The 17,081-nt window shown below is 37.4% G+C and overlaps 1 protein-coding gene across 8 annotated transcripts in view; it reads left to right on the forward strand.

The window, feature by feature from the left end:
- The window catches only part of SH3BGRL (SH3 domain binding glutamate rich protein like), a 108,147-nt gene that overhangs the window by 77,620 nt on the left and 13,446 nt on the right, over nt 1-17,081 (forward strand). For all 8 annotated transcript variants that reach the window (XM_078363093.1, XM_054251490.2, XM_078363094.1 and 5 more), the window contains 2 exons: nt 6,596-6,781; nt 7,621-7,701. In XM_078363093.1, the coding sequence (XP_078219219.1) occupies nt 6,596-6,781; nt 7,621-7,701 (267 nt within the window). The remainder of the gene's footprint in view (nt 1-6,595; nt 6,782-7,620; nt 7,702-17,081) is intronic.

Here is a 17,081-nt window from a genome sequence, read left to right on the forward strand (position 1 = left end):
CAATTCTTTGAATTTCAGCCTTTGGCCAAATTTATGTCTATCGTATATTAATCAGCTAACAACTATCATGACGTGTATATTTGATAAGACTGTGGGGTTAATGTTCACCTGCAAGAGGTGAAAGTATAGCCAGGACCACTGTCTGGATTAAAAAGGCTTTTTCTTAATTAAATGAAATGTCACTTCTGAATAATCTCATGTATCCAGACCTTTCTTGTCTGGAACTTTTCTCTGTCCATACTATTTTCTAGAGTCAGAAGGAACTTTAGCCTCTTTATTGTTACTGGCTCAGTTAAAGCCTGTTTCTACTTTCAAAAACAACAACAACAACAACATTGTAATTCAATCATTTTGCTCTTTAAAAAGTTTGTTGGGCAGGGTTTTTTTTCTTTTTTTTTCAAAGTGATGGGTGCAGTGTTTAATAAGAGAAATAAAAAGAACAGAAGGGGTCTGATGCCTTTGCACTTTCTTGTCTGTTTTTTTGTAAATTCGAAGTATGGAAATTATATCTTCCACACTAACTTTGCCCACTCAAAACTATTAGGTAACTGAAATCTTGACAAAAGGGAGGCATGTGCTGCATTGTTCTCAGTGTGGTCAGGAAAGCAGAGGCCTTGTGGTGTTCCACTCAGTTTTCCGGTGTGCATGCTGCCTGTGTTCATGCAAGCCCAAATACTGGTGGGCTTAGGATTTTGTCGAGGTTAGCTTAGACTGGTCAAGAGAAAGGAGATTATAATAACTAGGAATTCATGTTAACTCATAAGCGGTATTTAGGACAGAAAATAAGATGTTTCAACCTTTGTTGTCTTACTTAGCTACATAGTTTAGAAAGAACACACTCATATGTCAGTCTTCTCTCTCCAGCTGGATTAGAATTCTAGTATATTCCACCCACGGAAGTAGTGAACTGTAAGTAATCAAAAAAAAAGAACGCTTTGTAGTCAGTTAAATTTTGGCATGTAATTTGATTTAAAGGCAATTAATAGCTCTGCCTTACTGAGCAGGTTGCTGAACATCTCTGAGCCTCTGTTTCCTTTGCTGTGAAATGGATAGCCACCCCACAAAGGGGTTGATATTCAGCAAACACTTAACAAGTACCCAACAAATGTTAGTCTTCTGTCCTTAAATGTTTTTATCATGTGCATATCCTGCTACAGACATACAGTAAGGCTTGGAAATTTCCTTTTGGGATTATCTGGGGATGCTTTTCATATCCCTTTATTATGTGATCCTCTGTTAGTATGTATAGAGGGGCAACTCTAGGCAAAATTCTGAGACAAAGAAACTTCACTGTCTTCATTACCTGATTCACTCTAGGCAGTCCCTTACTCTACTTCAAATATGCTCACCGTCCTTTCTGTGAAGACCAAAGTAGGGAATCAGTAATGGTAAGAGTTTCAGGTCCGGTGAATAGAATTGCCTTTAGGTTAGGATGTTACTCCCAGTACTCCTTATTTCACAGTCTCCTGGATCTACATATGAAACCAACTCTGAAGAAATGGGAAACTGACTAAATAATGTTCTGACTCCAGAAAAAAGTATAGAAAGATAATAGTTCCAGATAGGAAAGAAATGGATAAAGTTATTCAGAACTGATTTCATAGTCAAAAACAAAAAAAAAATCCTTTTAACCCAGAAACTGGGCATGACTGTGTTTTTTTTTTTTACTGTTATCACCTGAAGACATAGCAGTTTTTGAGAAACTTCCTTTAAGGATCTACTTACTTTTCACAGTAGACTCTATTTTTGAAATTATTTAGGCCTTAACATGTTTTTAGAAATGGTACTGCAGGCATGATTGTGGTAGAAGTGTAACTCAGTCAGAAAACAGTAAGAGTAGAGGTTTTTTGTTTTTTTTTTAAACAAGAATAAAATAGGAAATCTTAGATTGTGCTTCTGTGCTGCCACGTCTTGGAATGCCTGTCAGGAGAACTCTAGGGAGCCAGGGGTGGAGGTGGGAGATTGGTAAGAAAATTCTTATTAGACATTTTATCTAAGACGTGTTTCTTGTTGGTAAAGAGCTATGAATTATAGGTTTTTACATGGCTGATTGTGATCAAACCACTTAGAAAATATTGCAAAGAGACAAGCTGAAAATAAAGTGTCTCTTGCTGTGGTTATACCCTGAAATTGAGCAATAGGAAGCCAGTGGCTTAGGAACTCATGCAGTATTCACTTAAAAATGCACACAGATGTGTTTGGTTACTAAAAGACGACACAGTGGCAATGCTGCACTGGTTTATTGCCAAACAGACTAACCGGGGTTTCAGATTTGATTTTCCTTTTAGGTGTATTTTGTAAGTAATTTAGTAAAAGACTGAATAGACTGCTTTAAATGCTATTTGTTCACTCCTCCTCCACTCCACTATTAAATCCATTGGCACAGACTACGCAAAGACAGGCTCATTATTTTTCTAAAATGCAGACTGGCCCTTCCTAGGGTACTACTTGAAATAAACAGAGCCAGATGGAGAGAGACTACGTATCTGAATTTCTCTTTGAGAAAGATGACTCAGTCAAAAATGATAACCTGTTTGAAAAAAGACAAATACACATGCACACCATTATTTATTTATAAAGTTCAAGTATAGGTAATAATTTAGTAGATGAAATTGTGAGCATCCACTTAGAAAGTGTCTAAGTTTATTTTGTAATACTGTAACTTCATTGTTCTAGTTCAATATGCTGTTGCCTTTGTGAGCTCAGATTTTACTGTTAGCCAGTTATTAAACTTTAAGCACGTCATCTTTTCACCAGAACTAGAGATTGCATGAAGTATAGAAGGATGAAAAATCTAACATTTGTGCTATCCTTATTAAGTTTAGTCTAAGTGGCATTGCTTTTTCTGTCTTCTCTCACTGGCGTTGCCATTCTCTTGGCTCCTGACACCTAACCACCTTGTATTATTGTCTTAGCTTCTTATTTAAATACCCTATTGCAATTGAACTTTTAAATATATCTATTTCTGATCTCTCCCAACAGATGGTAATATTTGAAAGGGATCACGGCTATTTATGTTTAGCTAGTTTAGAGAGCCTAGCAAAGATCATTGAGAGTCACTTTAGAGACACTCAAGAACTATTGTTGAATAACTACTAAGTGCAATTTCTGAAAATCATTTTATATTTTAGCACATCGTAGTCAAGAACTTCTGTCAATGTTAATTAACTGTTAGTAGAGAAAAGAGGTTGATTGTAAAACAAGGCAAAATTCCCACTTCGATTAAACGATTTTTTTTTGGTCAGGTGGGCACTTTCTTTCATAAAAAGGATCTCTTTTTTTCCCATTGAAGCATCATTGGTGAAGTTTTGATCTTTCTTTAGTATTTGGAACTTTCTCACTGGCACCTTCTAAAGCAGAAAATTTGTCACTCCCCTTTCGTTGAAAGAAACTTGACTCTTAGCAAGCGTGATAGACAGGGAGCTCGCTAAGGCTTGTGGGAAGACAACTATTTACTCCAGGAAACAATTGTTTAATGTACCTGTTCTGTGACTTTGGAGGGAAGAACACGCTGAATCGATAAAAACCTAACGTGGGCAGAAATGACTTGGAATTCTTTGGGTAGATGTTAGGGCTGTTATTTACTATTTGAAAAATGTTGATTTAAATTCCTGGACAGTGCATTGTGTAATTGCCAATACATTTATGTGCTGAAAAGGGTATCAATAGCATTTTAACTCCAAAGTCATTTTTATTCTAGAAGCAATTTAAATTTTATTCCTAAATGAACGCTGTGACACCTATTCCTCTTGTTTCTGGCAATATATGGTTTTCAGTCTCATGTGTTCACTGTGTCCCTTTATTTTAAGTCTCATTAGGGAAATTCGGAAATTAACGTCACCAGATGCTCCCTTATGAGGGTGTGTCATAGGGAGCTTGTCCCTATAGATGTGTAAGAAAGGCAATAATTGACCGGGCGTGTTGGCTCACACCTGTAATCCCACCACTTTGGGAGGCAAAAGCAGATGGATCATGAGGTCAGGAGTTAGAGACCAGCCTGACCAACATGGTGAAACTCCATCTTTACTAAAAATACAAAATTTAGCTGGGTGTGGTGGTGCACTCCTATAATCTCAGCAACTCGGAAAGCTGAGGCAGGAGAATCGCTTCAACCCGGGAGGCGGAAGTTGCAGTCAGCCGAGATCAGGCCACTACACTCCAGCCTGGGCGGCAGAGCGAGACTCCATCTCCAAAAAAAAAAAAAAAAAAAAAGACAATAATTATTTATATATTAAAAATCTCCACTTGAGCCCAGAAGTTTGAAGCTGCAGTGAGGCAAGATCATGTGACTGCACTCTGCACTCCAGCCTGGGTGACAGAGCAAGACCTTGTCTTGAAAAAAAAAAGAAAAAGAAAAAGAAACGATCCCTTGCAAATAAACTTACATGTAAATTTTTAGACTTGAAAATGTGATCCAGTTAGGAAACTTTTTTTTCTTTTTTTTACTTTCCTGAAGATTCAAAGCTGAACAGAAGTTCATATTAGACATGGCAGAACCTATTAGCAAAGTATGATTATGGCCAATTCTGTTCAGTCTTATGGAGATGTAGAACACACTTAGAGGTATGTGTAGTTGTCATCAGGCAGTCTCAGGGTATGGGAGAAATACTTGGTCATTACTCTGCAACTGATGGCTGGAGAGTAATTACGTCAGTGACCGTACACTATCATGCTTAGTGATACCAGGCCTGGCAACCATTTTAACTTCACACAATGAGTTATGTTCTCAACGAAGTAAGGATTCAATAAGGTAGGAAAAGCCTCAAAAAATAATTTATCTTAAAGGATCTCTGCTTTTTTTCTGCTCTTGCAAATGTGACTGATGACATTTTGCTAGGGTCATGTACATAGAATTCTTAGCATGTCTTTTCACGCATTCAAAAAAAAAAAACCTGTTGAAAGGCCAGTTCCCTCATATTATGGGGTTTTCACATGTTGCTCAGGCCAGTGTCAAACTCCTGGGCTCAAGTGATCCTACTGCTTCAGCCTCCCAAAATGCTGGGATTACAGATGTGAGCCACCACGCCCAGCCTTGAAAGTACAATCTTAATGGGACATCTTTATCTACCCAAATTTGTAAATATGCTAATAATCGACAAATTACTTGACATACATGAGACTGACTGAACCCATCTACTGTATTTCAGAGGTTGAAACGTATTTGTTTAATTGAACCTTTCATCAAGTGCATTTATCTACTAAACACTCCTATTTATTGACTTTACACTAATTTTTCTCAGTTCAGAAAAGGGCATATGTTACATTTAGGAATGAAAGTTTGATTTTATAAGCCAATTAAACAGAAGTCCCATTTGAAATATTACCTTGTAGCAAATTTTGCTAGATTCTAACTGATCTTTAAAGAGAACATTCAGTACTCTCATCTGAATAGCATTTAAAAATTCCAGTTTCTATTGGGAGAAATTGAGAATTATTTTCCTGGGGTTATGTGATGATAGAGAAAATTATTTAATCACATTTGCTGGCAACTTAAAAAGACAAAAATACAACCTCTATGCATATATGCATGTATGTGGGGGTAGATGGAGGGGTGTAAATCCAGAGGGGGACTTGACCGCCTGTGAATTTCTTATTTTGTATTTTTATTATCATTGGTGGGACAGATTTATTTTATTTTATTTTTTGATGACAACACCCCACATGTCCTTTTAGTGTGATTCCATGAAGAAACTTGCCTATTGATTGCAATTCTGTAGCTTAGAAAGGTTAAGTTATGGTTTTAAATATGGGTTAATTACCATTGATGTGTGAATTCAGGTTCTAAAAGAAATGCATATCAGAAGAGAAACTTAACCGAATAGTATTAATTTAACCGTTTTCAAAGCTGTCTCCTAGCTATGATAAGGAGACAGAATACTTTATGTTATCTCTGCCTGGTAATCTAGATGAACATATTTGGTTGGTGCAAAGGTAATTGCAGTTTTTGCCATTGAAGGTAATGACCAAAACTGCTACTACTTTTGTACCAACCTAATACATGATATATAGAAAAGATATCTTAGCAGCACATGATAAGGGCTAATGAATGGTACAGATATATTACAAACTTTATAGTTTGCAGGATTAGCTAATATCTTTGTGTTCAGTGTCTGTTTTGAATAATGAAAATTGAGACTTGGCAATTTGTCAAGGAAAGATTCATTTCTGTTGCATATACAATTCTTGTTAAGATGGAAAGCAGACCTGCGTCATTTGGAAAAACTTTCTAGAAAGGTTGAAACTAAGAGAGGCTTGTAGAGCATCAGAAAACGTAACTTTTCACTCACACAATTATGAGTTAGCTGCATTTTTAGGTATTTTATGCATCAGTTAGTTTTGCATGTCCACCATTAAATAGTGAGAATTTTTAATGGAAAGAAAGAGAAAGTCAACTTGACAAAACAACCTGTGGGCCAAAAGCTCTTCAGTATGCTTGTGAGGCATCATTAGCAATACAATAATAAAGACTGAAAATTATATAATTTCTGTGAAAGCAAAATCTTTGCTCTATGTTTGATTTCATTTCTGCCAGCTCACAAACACTTGACTTTTGTTGAATTTGGAAAATACGTTTTTTTTGTCCTTTGGGTCCTAGATTAAGAAGAAACAGCAGGATGTGCTTGGTTTCCTAGAAGCCAACAAAATAGGATTTGAAGAAAAAGATATTGCAGCCAATGAAGAGAATCGGAAGTGGATGAGAGAAAATGTACCTGAAAATAGTCGACCAGCCACAGGGTACCCCCTGCCACCTCAGATTTTCAATGAAAGCCAGTATCGAGGGGTAAGAAACAACTTAAATTCTTGTTTATTGAAATAGATTGCCCCAAATCTATTCATTATTTTCAACTCTGCCTCCAAATCTGCATATATAGTCATATCTCTTGCATACTGTCATTTGTCCTTTGTATCCACTCAAAGGCTGGATGTAGATAATGGCTATGTTTTCTAAATATGTTTGCTATTGATTATATGTCACAGCTAAACTTAAGAAAGTTTGTTACTTTGGGAGAATGCCTTGTGACTTAGAAGATGACTGTAGGAGCCCCAACCAAATTTAGTCATGTGAAGATTCTCTTGCATTCCCCAGGTTGAAACCTCTTAGCTGTTGTTCTTCCTGTTATGTATCATGGATATCTCATTGCCTTTCTTAAAGCATAGCACAGATTAACTGTTCTTCTGACCCTGGGCATGTCTAGTTAATATCTAGTCTGTGGGCTCTGAGAAAATTTCTACTTAAATGAATAATGGAACAGAAATATGGAGAATGTAAAGAACAGTGTCTGACCAGAAACAAGCATCTTCTTACTGGGAAATAGTGCCTGCTTTACATGGTGGAGTAGGCTGCAGGCAGATTTAAATTTGATATGATGTGGAATAAATCATTCTGCAGTTTTTGTCCCATAGTATAGCATACTTTTCAAGCTAAATTAAATAAGATCCAGAAGCCTTGCCTCTTTATTACTCCTTACTCCTTACAGAATTCTAGTTTTATGGGAGTTAGTCTGTCCCCAAGGAGGTAGCTGAGTCTGTCGACCAGTCAGGTCATTGTGAATAAATCTCTGTTTTTCTTTTTTATTGGTATTGCATATTGCTAATTAATTTTACCTTCTTTTCATCAAGGACTATGATGCTTTCTTTGAAGCCAGAGAAAATAATGCAGTGTATGCCTTCTTAGGCCTGACAGCCCCTCCTGGTTCAAAGGTATGATACCCTTTTTTTCCTGCTTTATAGGTCATTTTATTGCTGCTGAGCTTTTTTAATCAGTAAGATTTTCACTTTTGTTAAGTATTCAGATTAAGTCAGAGACAGTCCTTTATAGCTAAAAGTGCCTTCTCTGTATGCACCTAATCCCTATTAGGGCAGACAGATATGCATAACCAAATACATAAACTATGTGTTTAGCAGTTAGGTAGACTGACTTTCCCATCAAACTGCCCACAGCAGCAAATTTCTTATTGACTTACTCATGAATAAGTGCTTAGTATTTTCAAAGCCTTCATTATTTTAGCTGTCCTACATGGTGCTACATTGACAGTAAACATCTTAGTTTATGGTAATCTCCTTGGCAGCATTTATTGTCTTTTTGCAAGAGCAAATGAGAGAATCATCCATTCAAGTTAATTAAGAGCATCTACATTGCAAAACTGGTCATTAAATTGCTCACCAAATTTGAGGTTCTTTTCCTGCCACCACAAATTAAAATTTTTAGTAGCAGCATTTTCAGGAAATACCAAATAAAGGAAACAACAATAAAATTGTCTGTCTAATGGGATGTCTCAAAACTATCAACTTTAAACATACCTTTGCCTTTTATATTAAAACTTGTCCACACAAACTACCTTAATCAAAATGCTTGTCTCTTGCTCTATCATTCTATGTTTTGCTCTTGGCAACTAATTTTATGTTAGACAGATTCTCGAAACTCCAATTCCTTCTCCACTTTTAAAAGTCTCCTATTTATAAAGCCTCCTATTTTGAAAGTCATTTTTCTAGCGAAAATTATCTGTTTTCACTAGACAGAATTTACTAGTACTGTGTTTATGTCATTGCGACATGGTCTTCTTGCTGAAATTTCTTTTCCCATGGATAAAATGTTACATTTTAGGGTTTGTATAATCTGAGCCATAAGAAAAGTTAGGCAAGGCACTTTTAAAGAATAAGATAATTAGAGGACTAGATTGCAGCATCTGGAGGCTTGCATCATGAATTTTAGACCCAGATAGACTGCAAGAACAAACCAGCAATCCTGAGAGGACCCACAGACCATCTCAAGGAAGCGGACTTCTCCTGTTGGACCCAGGAGACACCCCAATTTCTGTTAGTGCCCCAACTGTGGAAGTGGAAAAGGGATACCCTCCTCTCCCCAACACACCCCCCCACCACTGGAAAGGCTGTAGGTCTCTTTGCAGGAGAAGTTTCCAACTTTACCTGGAGCTGAGTCAAGTTAGAGAGCCCAGTGAAATACAGGGGTAGAGGAAGCAAGAGGAAGGCCCTGGGAGCTCACTGCGTCCCCAAGCAGCCCATTTCTGCCTGTCACCACCAGGATCCATCTGGAGGGTGGCCAGAGGAGTAGCGTGGAAAACTTCACAGACAGGAGGAATTCTCTAGTCAAATTTAGTAACAATTTGAACAGGACGAGAAGCCTCCTTCATAAGCAAGGGAAGAACTAAAGCCCCCCTTTTTTCACAGCTGTGGGCAGATAACCTTGGGTGAATTTTTAAGCTTCTTTTGCCCTCCAACTGGAAACAGACTCAGGGCGGTTCGAGGGAGCCACAGTGGGAGTGAAACTGACCCTTTGGTTTCCCTGGGAGCTGGGCGAGGCATGTGACTGCTGACTTACCACGACTTCCCTGACAACCTGCATGCCTCAGCAGAGGCAGCCATAATCCTCCTAGGTACAAAACTCCAGTGACCTGGGAGTCTCACCCACATTGCTCACAGCAGCCTCAGCATGACCCATCCAAAGGGAGTCTAAGCTCAGACATGCCTAGCCCTGCCCCTAACTGATGGTCCTTCCCTGTCCACCCTAGTGGAGGACAAAGAGCATATAATCTTGGGAGTTCTAGGGCTCCACCCACTGATGGTTCCTCTCCACAATACAACAGCTGATGCTGTCTGGAAGGCATCGCTTTTTGGCCCACCAGCACAAAATAGAGTATTAAACCACCAAAGCTAAGGACCCTCATGGAGTCCATTGCACCCTCTGCCACCTCCATGAGAGCAGGCGCTGGTATACATGGCTGAGAGACCCATAGATGGTTCATATCATAGGACTCTGTGGATACAACCCCCAGTACCAGCCCAGAGCTGGGTGGACACGCTGGGTGGCTAGACCCAGAAGAGAGAAAACGTTCACTGCAGTTTGGCTCACAGGAAGCCACATTTATAGAAAAAAGGGGAAAGTACTACATCAATGGAACAACCCCCCAGGACAAAATAATCTGAACAACAGTCTTCAGCCTTAGACCTTTCCTCTGACAGAGCCTACCCAAATAAGAAAGAACCAGAAAACCAACTCTGGTAATATGAAAAAACAAGGCCTTTCAACATCAGGAAAAAACACACTAGTTCACCAGTATTGAATCTAAACCAAGAAGAAATCCCTAACTTACCTGAAAAAGAATTCAGGGGGTTAGTTATTAAACTAATCAGGGAGGGACCAGAGAAAGGCACAGCCCAATGCAAGGAATCCAGAAAATGATACAAGAAGTAAAGGGAGAAATATTTAATGAAATAGATAACTTAAAGAAAAAAATCAATAAAAAATTCAGGAAACTTTGGACAAATGTTTAGAAACACGAAATGCTTTGGAAAGTCTCAGCAATAGAATTGAACATGTAGAAGAAAGAAATTCCGAGATTGAAGACAAGGTCTTCGAATTAACCCAATCCAAAAAAGACAAAGAAAAAAGAATAAGAAAATATGAACAAAGCCTCCAAGAAGTCTGGGATTGTCTTAAATGACCAAAACTAAGAATAGTTGGTGTTCCTGAGGAAATATCGAATTCTAAAAGCTTGGAAAACGTATTTGGGGAAATAAATGAGGAAAACTTATCTGGCCTAGCTAGAGACCTATACACCCAAATACCAGAAGCACAAGGTACACCTGGAAAATTCATTGCAGAAACATCTTTGCCTTAGGCACATTGTCATCAGGTTATCCAAACTTAAGACAAAGGAAAGAATCTTAAGAGCTGTGAGACAGAAGTACCAGGTAACCTCTAAAGGAAGAACATTATCAGATTAACTGCAGATTTTTCAGCAGGAACCCTATAATATAGATGGGATTGGGGCCATATCTTCAGCCAAAAAATCAAAGTGATTATCAGTCAACAATTTTATACTGAGTGAAACTAAGCATCATATATGAGGGAAAGATACAGTTCTTTTCAGACAAACAAATTCTGAGATAATTTGCTCTTACCAAGCCACCGCTACAAGAACTGCTAAAAGGAGCTCTAAACTTTGAAACAAATCCTGGAAACAGATCCAAACAGAACCTCTTTAAGGCATAAATCACACAGGACCAATAAAACAAAAATGCAAGCTTAAAAGCAAAAGCAAAAACAACAATGAAGAAAAAACAAAGTACACAAGCAACAAAGAGTACAATTCATGCAGTGGTATCTCACATTTCAATGCTAACATTGCATATAAATGGCCTAAATGCATCACTTAAAAGACATGGAACTGCACAATGGATAAGAACTCACCAACCAACCTTCAAGAGACTCACCTAACACATAAGGACTCACATAAATTAAAGGGTAGAAGAAGGCATTTCATGCAAATGGACACCAAATGAGAGTAGGGATAACTATTCTTATATCAGACAAAACAAACATTAAAGCAACAGTGGGTAAAAGAGACATTATATAATGGTAAAAGACCTTGTCCAACAGGAATATATCACAATCTTAAAAATATATGCACCTACACTGGAGCTCCCAAATTTATAAAACAATTACTCATAGATCTAAGAAATAAGATAAACAGCAACACAGTAATAGTGGGGGAATTCAGTACCCCATTGACAGCACAGAAAGTCAGCAAAGAAACAATGGATTTGAACTATACCTTACAACAAACGGACTTAACAGATATATACAGAGCATTTCATCCCCAAACTGCAGAATACACAATCTCTTCAACAGTGCCTAGAACTTTCTTCAAGATAGGCCTTATGACAGGCCATAAAATGAGCCTCAATAAATTTAAGAAACTTGATGTTATATCAAGCAGTCTCTGAGACCACTGTAAAATAAAACTGGAAATCAACTCCAAAAGGAACTTTCAAAACCATGCAAATACATGGAAATTAACTAACCTGCTCCTGAATCAGCAATAGGTAAAAAACAAAATCAAGATAGAAATTAAAAAATTCTTTGAACTGAGTGACAGTAATGACACAATCTATTGAAACTGCTGGGGAGAGCCAAATCAAGAACGAACTGCCATTCACAATTGCTACAAAGAGAATAAAATACCTAGGAATACAACTAACAAGGAGCATAAGGGACCTCTTCAAGGACAACTACAAACTACTGCTCAACGAAATAAGAGAGGACACAAACAGATGGAGAAACATTCCATGTTCATGGTTAGGAAGAATCAATATCGTGAAAATGGCCATACTGCCCAAAGTAATTTATAGACTCAACGCTATCCGCATCAAGCTACCATTGACTTTCTTCACAGAACTGGAATAAAACCACCTTGAACTTCATATGGAACCAAAAGAGAGCCCGCATAGCCAAGTCAATTCTAAGCAAAAAGAACACAGCAGGAGGCATCACACTACCGGACTTCAAACTATATTACAAGGCTACAGTAATCAAAACAGCATGGTACTGGTACCAAAACAGAGATATAGACCAATGGAACAGGACAGAGGCATCGAAGGCAACACAACATGTCTACAACCATACAATCTTTGATAAACCTGACAAAAACAAGCCATGGGGAAAGGATTCCATGTTTAACAAATGGTGTTGGGAAAACTGGCTAGCCATGTGCAGAAAGCAGAAACTGGACCCCTTCCTGACACCTGACACTAAAATTAACTCCAGTTGGACTAAAAAACTTAAACATTAAGACCTGGCACCATAAAACCCCTAGAAGAAAATCTAGGCAAAACCATTCTGGACATAGGAGTAGGCAAGGACTTCATGACCAAAACACCAAAAGCATTGGCACCAAAAGCCAAAATAGATAATTGGGACCTAATCAAACTCCACAGCTTCTGCACAGCAAAGGAAACAGTCACTAGAGTGAATCGGCAACCAACAGAATGGGAAAAAATCTTTGCAGTTTACCCATCTGACAAAGGGCTGATATCCAGAATTTACAAAGAACTCAAACAGATTTACAAGAAAAAAACAAACAAGCCCATTCAAAAATGGGCAAAGGACATGAACAGACACTTTACAAAAGAAGACATATATGAGGCCAACAATCATATGAAAAAATGCTCATCATCACTGGTCATCAGAGAAATGCAAATCAAAACTACGTTGAGATACCATCTCACACCAGTTAGAATGGCGATCATTAAAAAATCTGGAGACAACAGATGCTGGAGAGGATGTGGAGAAAAAGGAACACTTTTACACAGCTGGTGGGAGTGTAAATTAGTTCAACCATTGTGGAAGACAGTGTGGCGATTCCTCAAGGACCTAGAAATAGAAATTCCATTTGACCCAGCAATCCCATTACTGGGTATATATCCAAAGGACTATAAATCGGTCTACTCTAAGGACACATGCACACGAATGTTCATTGCAGCAATGTTTACAATAGCAAAGACCTGGAACCAACCCAAATGCCCATTGATGATAGACTGGACTGGGAAAATGTGGCACATATACACCATGGAATATTATGCAGCAATCAAAAACGATGAGTTTGTGTCGTTTGTAGGGACATGGATGAATCTGGAGAACATCATTCTCAGCAAACTGACACAAGAACAGAAAATGAAATACCGCATATTCTCACTCATAGGTGGGTGATGAACAATGAGAACACGTGGACACAAGGAGGGGTGCACTACACACTGGGGTCTATTGGGGGGAATAGGGGAGGGACAGTGGGTGGGGGAGCTGGGGAGGGATAGCATGTGGAGAAATGCCAGCTGTGGGTGAAGGGGAGGAAGACAGCAAATCACACTGCCACGTGTGTACCTATGCAACTATCTTGCCTGTTCTGCACATGTACCTCAAAACCTAAAATGCAATTAAAAAAAAAAGAAAGAAACTGCTGGGTTACAGCAAAGGCAGTGCTAAGAGGAAAGTTCATAGCCCTAAACACTTACATCAAAAAATCTGAAAGAGCACAACCAGACATTCTAAGGTCACACTTCAAAGAAATAAACAAGAACAAACCAAAACCAAACCCAGCAGAAAAAAGGAAAACCAAGATCAGAGCAGAACCAAATGAATTTGAAACAACAACAGCAAAAAAAAAAAATAAATGAAACAGAAGCTGGTTATTTGAAAAGATAAATAAAATTGACAGACAATTAGCAAGATTAACCAAGAAAAGAAGAGAGAAAATCCAAGTAACTTCACTAAAAAATGAAACAGAATTTATTGCAACTGACACCACTGAAATGCAAAAGATCATTCAAGGCTACTGTGAACACCTCTATGCACATAAACTAGAAAACCTACAAGAGATGAATACATTCTTGGAAAAATATCACTTTCCTAGCTTAAATCAGAAAGAACAAGTTACACTGAAAATACCAATAATAAGCATCAATTATTTAAATGGCAATTGTAAAATTACCAACAAAAAAACGCCAGGACCAGTTGGATTCACAACAGAATTCTACCAAACATTCAAAGAAGAATTGGTCCCAATCCTTTTGGCTCTATTCCATAAGATAATGAAAGAAGGAACCCTCCATAACTCATTCAATAAAGCTAGCATTACCCTAATACCCAAACCAGGAAAGTACCCAACCAAAAAAGAAAACTACAGACCAATATCCTTGATGAACATAGATGCTAAAATACTTAACAAAATACTAGCTAACTGAATCCAAGAACATATCAAAAAGATAATCCACCATAATCAAATGGGTTTCATACCAAGGATGCAGGGATGGTTTAACATACACAAGTCAATGAAGCTGATATCCGACATAAGCAGAATTAAAAACAGAAAATCACATGATCATCTCAATAGATGTGGAAAAATCATTCAACAAAATCCAGCATTACTTTATGATTAAAACTCCCAGGAAAATAGGAATAGAAGGGGCAGACTTTCATGTAATAAAAGCCACCAATGACAGACCCACATCCAACATAATACTGAATGGGGAAAAGTTGAAAGCATTCCTGCTGAGAACTGGAGCAAGACAAGAATGCCCACTCTTACCAACTCTCTTCAACATAGTACTGAAAATCTTAGCCAACACAATCAGACGAGAAAGAAATAGCATCCAAATTGGTAAAGAGGAAGTCAATCTGACACTGTTTGCTGATGATATGATCATTTATCTTAAAAACCCTAAAGACTCCTCCAGAAAGCTCCTAGAACTGATAAAGTTTCTGGATACAAGATTAATGTACTCTTGTAATCAGATTAATGTAATCAGTAGCTCTTCCATACACCAACAGTAACCAATCAGAGAGTCAAATCAAGAATTCAACCCCTTTTTACAATAGCTGCAAAAGAAATAAATAAAAAAAAACCACTTAGGAATATACCTAACCAAGGAGTCAATAGACCTCTACAAGGAAAACTACAAAATACTACTCAAAGAAATCATAGATAAAACGAATAAAAGCACATCTCATGCTCATGGGTGGATACAATCAATATTGTGAAAATGGCCAAACTGCCAAAAGTAACCTACAAATTCAATGCAGTTCTCATCAAAATACCACCATCATTCTTCACATAATAGAAAAAAAAATCCTAAAATTCATATACAATCAAAAAAGAGCCCACATAGCCAAAGCAAGACTAAGCAAAAAAATTAAATATGGAGGTATCACACTACCTGATTTCAAACTATACTATGAGGCCATAGTAGAAACTTACAACCAACTGATCTTTAACAAAGTAAACAAAATCATAAGATAGGGAAAGCACACCCTTTTCAACAAATGGTGCTGGGATAATTGACTAGCCACATATAAGAGAATGAAACTGAATCCTCATCTCTCACCTTATGCAAAAGTCAACTCAAGATGGATTAAAGACTTAAATTTAAATTTAAGACCTGACACTATAAAAATTATAGAAGAAAACATCAGAAAAAAACCCTACTAAACATTAGCTTAGGCAAGGATTTTATGATCAAGAACCCAAAAGCAAATGCAATAAAAACAGCGATAAATAGCTCGGACCTAATTAAACTAAAGAGTTTTGCATGGCTAAAGGAACCATAAACAGTGTAAGGAGACAACCCTCAGGGCAGGAGAAAATTCTTCACAATCTATAAAGCTGACAAAGGACTAATATCCAGAATCTACAAATAACTCAAACAAAGCAGGGGGAAAAAAGCCCATCAAAAAGTGGGCTAAGGACATGAATAGACAATTCTCAAAAGAAGATATACAAATGGCCAATAATCATATGAAACAAATGCTCAACATCACTAATGATTAGGGAAATACAAATTAAAACCACAATGTGATGCTACCTTCTGCAAGAATATCCATAATCAAAAAATTTAAAAAATATGTTGACATGGATATAGTGAAGAGGGAACACTTCTACACTGCTGGTGGGATTGTAAACTAGTACAACCACTGTGGAAAACTGTGTGGAGATTCCTTAAAGAGGTAACAGTATAACTACCATTTGATCCAGCAATTCCACTACTGGGTATTTACCCAAAGTAAAAAACATACATGTTTATAGCAGTACAATGTATAATTGCAAAATCATGAAACCGACTCAAATGCTCATCAGTCAACGAATAGATAAACTATAGTATATATATTCCATTTATATATATGATGGAATCTTGTGCAGCCATAAAAAGGAATGAATTTACAGCATTTGCAGTGACTTGAATGAAATTGGAGACTATTATTCTAAGTGAAATAACTCGGGAATGGGAAACCAAACATTGTATGTTCTCATTGATATGTGGAAGCTAAGCTATGAGGATGCAAAGGCATAAGAATAATACAGTTGTCTTTGGGGACTTGGGGGGAAGTGTGGGATGGGGGCAAGGGATAAAATACTTCTAATATGATGCAGTGTATACTTCTTAGGTGATGGATGCTCCAAAAATCTCACAAATCACTGCAAAAGAACTTATTCATGTAACCTAATACCACCTGTATTCCAATAACTCATGGAAAAAAATAAGACTCAAATTGTCATTGAGTTCAGTGAAGATTAGAGGAAGTATGAAAGAAAGGATAATTTATTTTCTGCAGTTGATGACTCATTTTTCAATAAAATTCAGATTAACTCATTCATTCATTCATTCAAAAAATACTTGTTGAGTGTCAAGCATTGACTGAAAATTAACGGTAAGACAAGTTACAGAGAGTACTGCCTGGTTCCTACATTCAAAATGCTAATCACCTAGTGAAAGACATGTATACTATA

This window comes from Callithrix jacchus, chromosome X (genome assembly GCF_049354715.1).
Source record: "Callithrix jacchus isolate 240 chromosome X, calJac240_pri, whole genome shotgun sequence".
NCBI classification, from domain to species: Eukaryota; Metazoa; Chordata; class Mammalia; order Primates; family Cebidae; genus Callithrix; species Callithrix jacchus.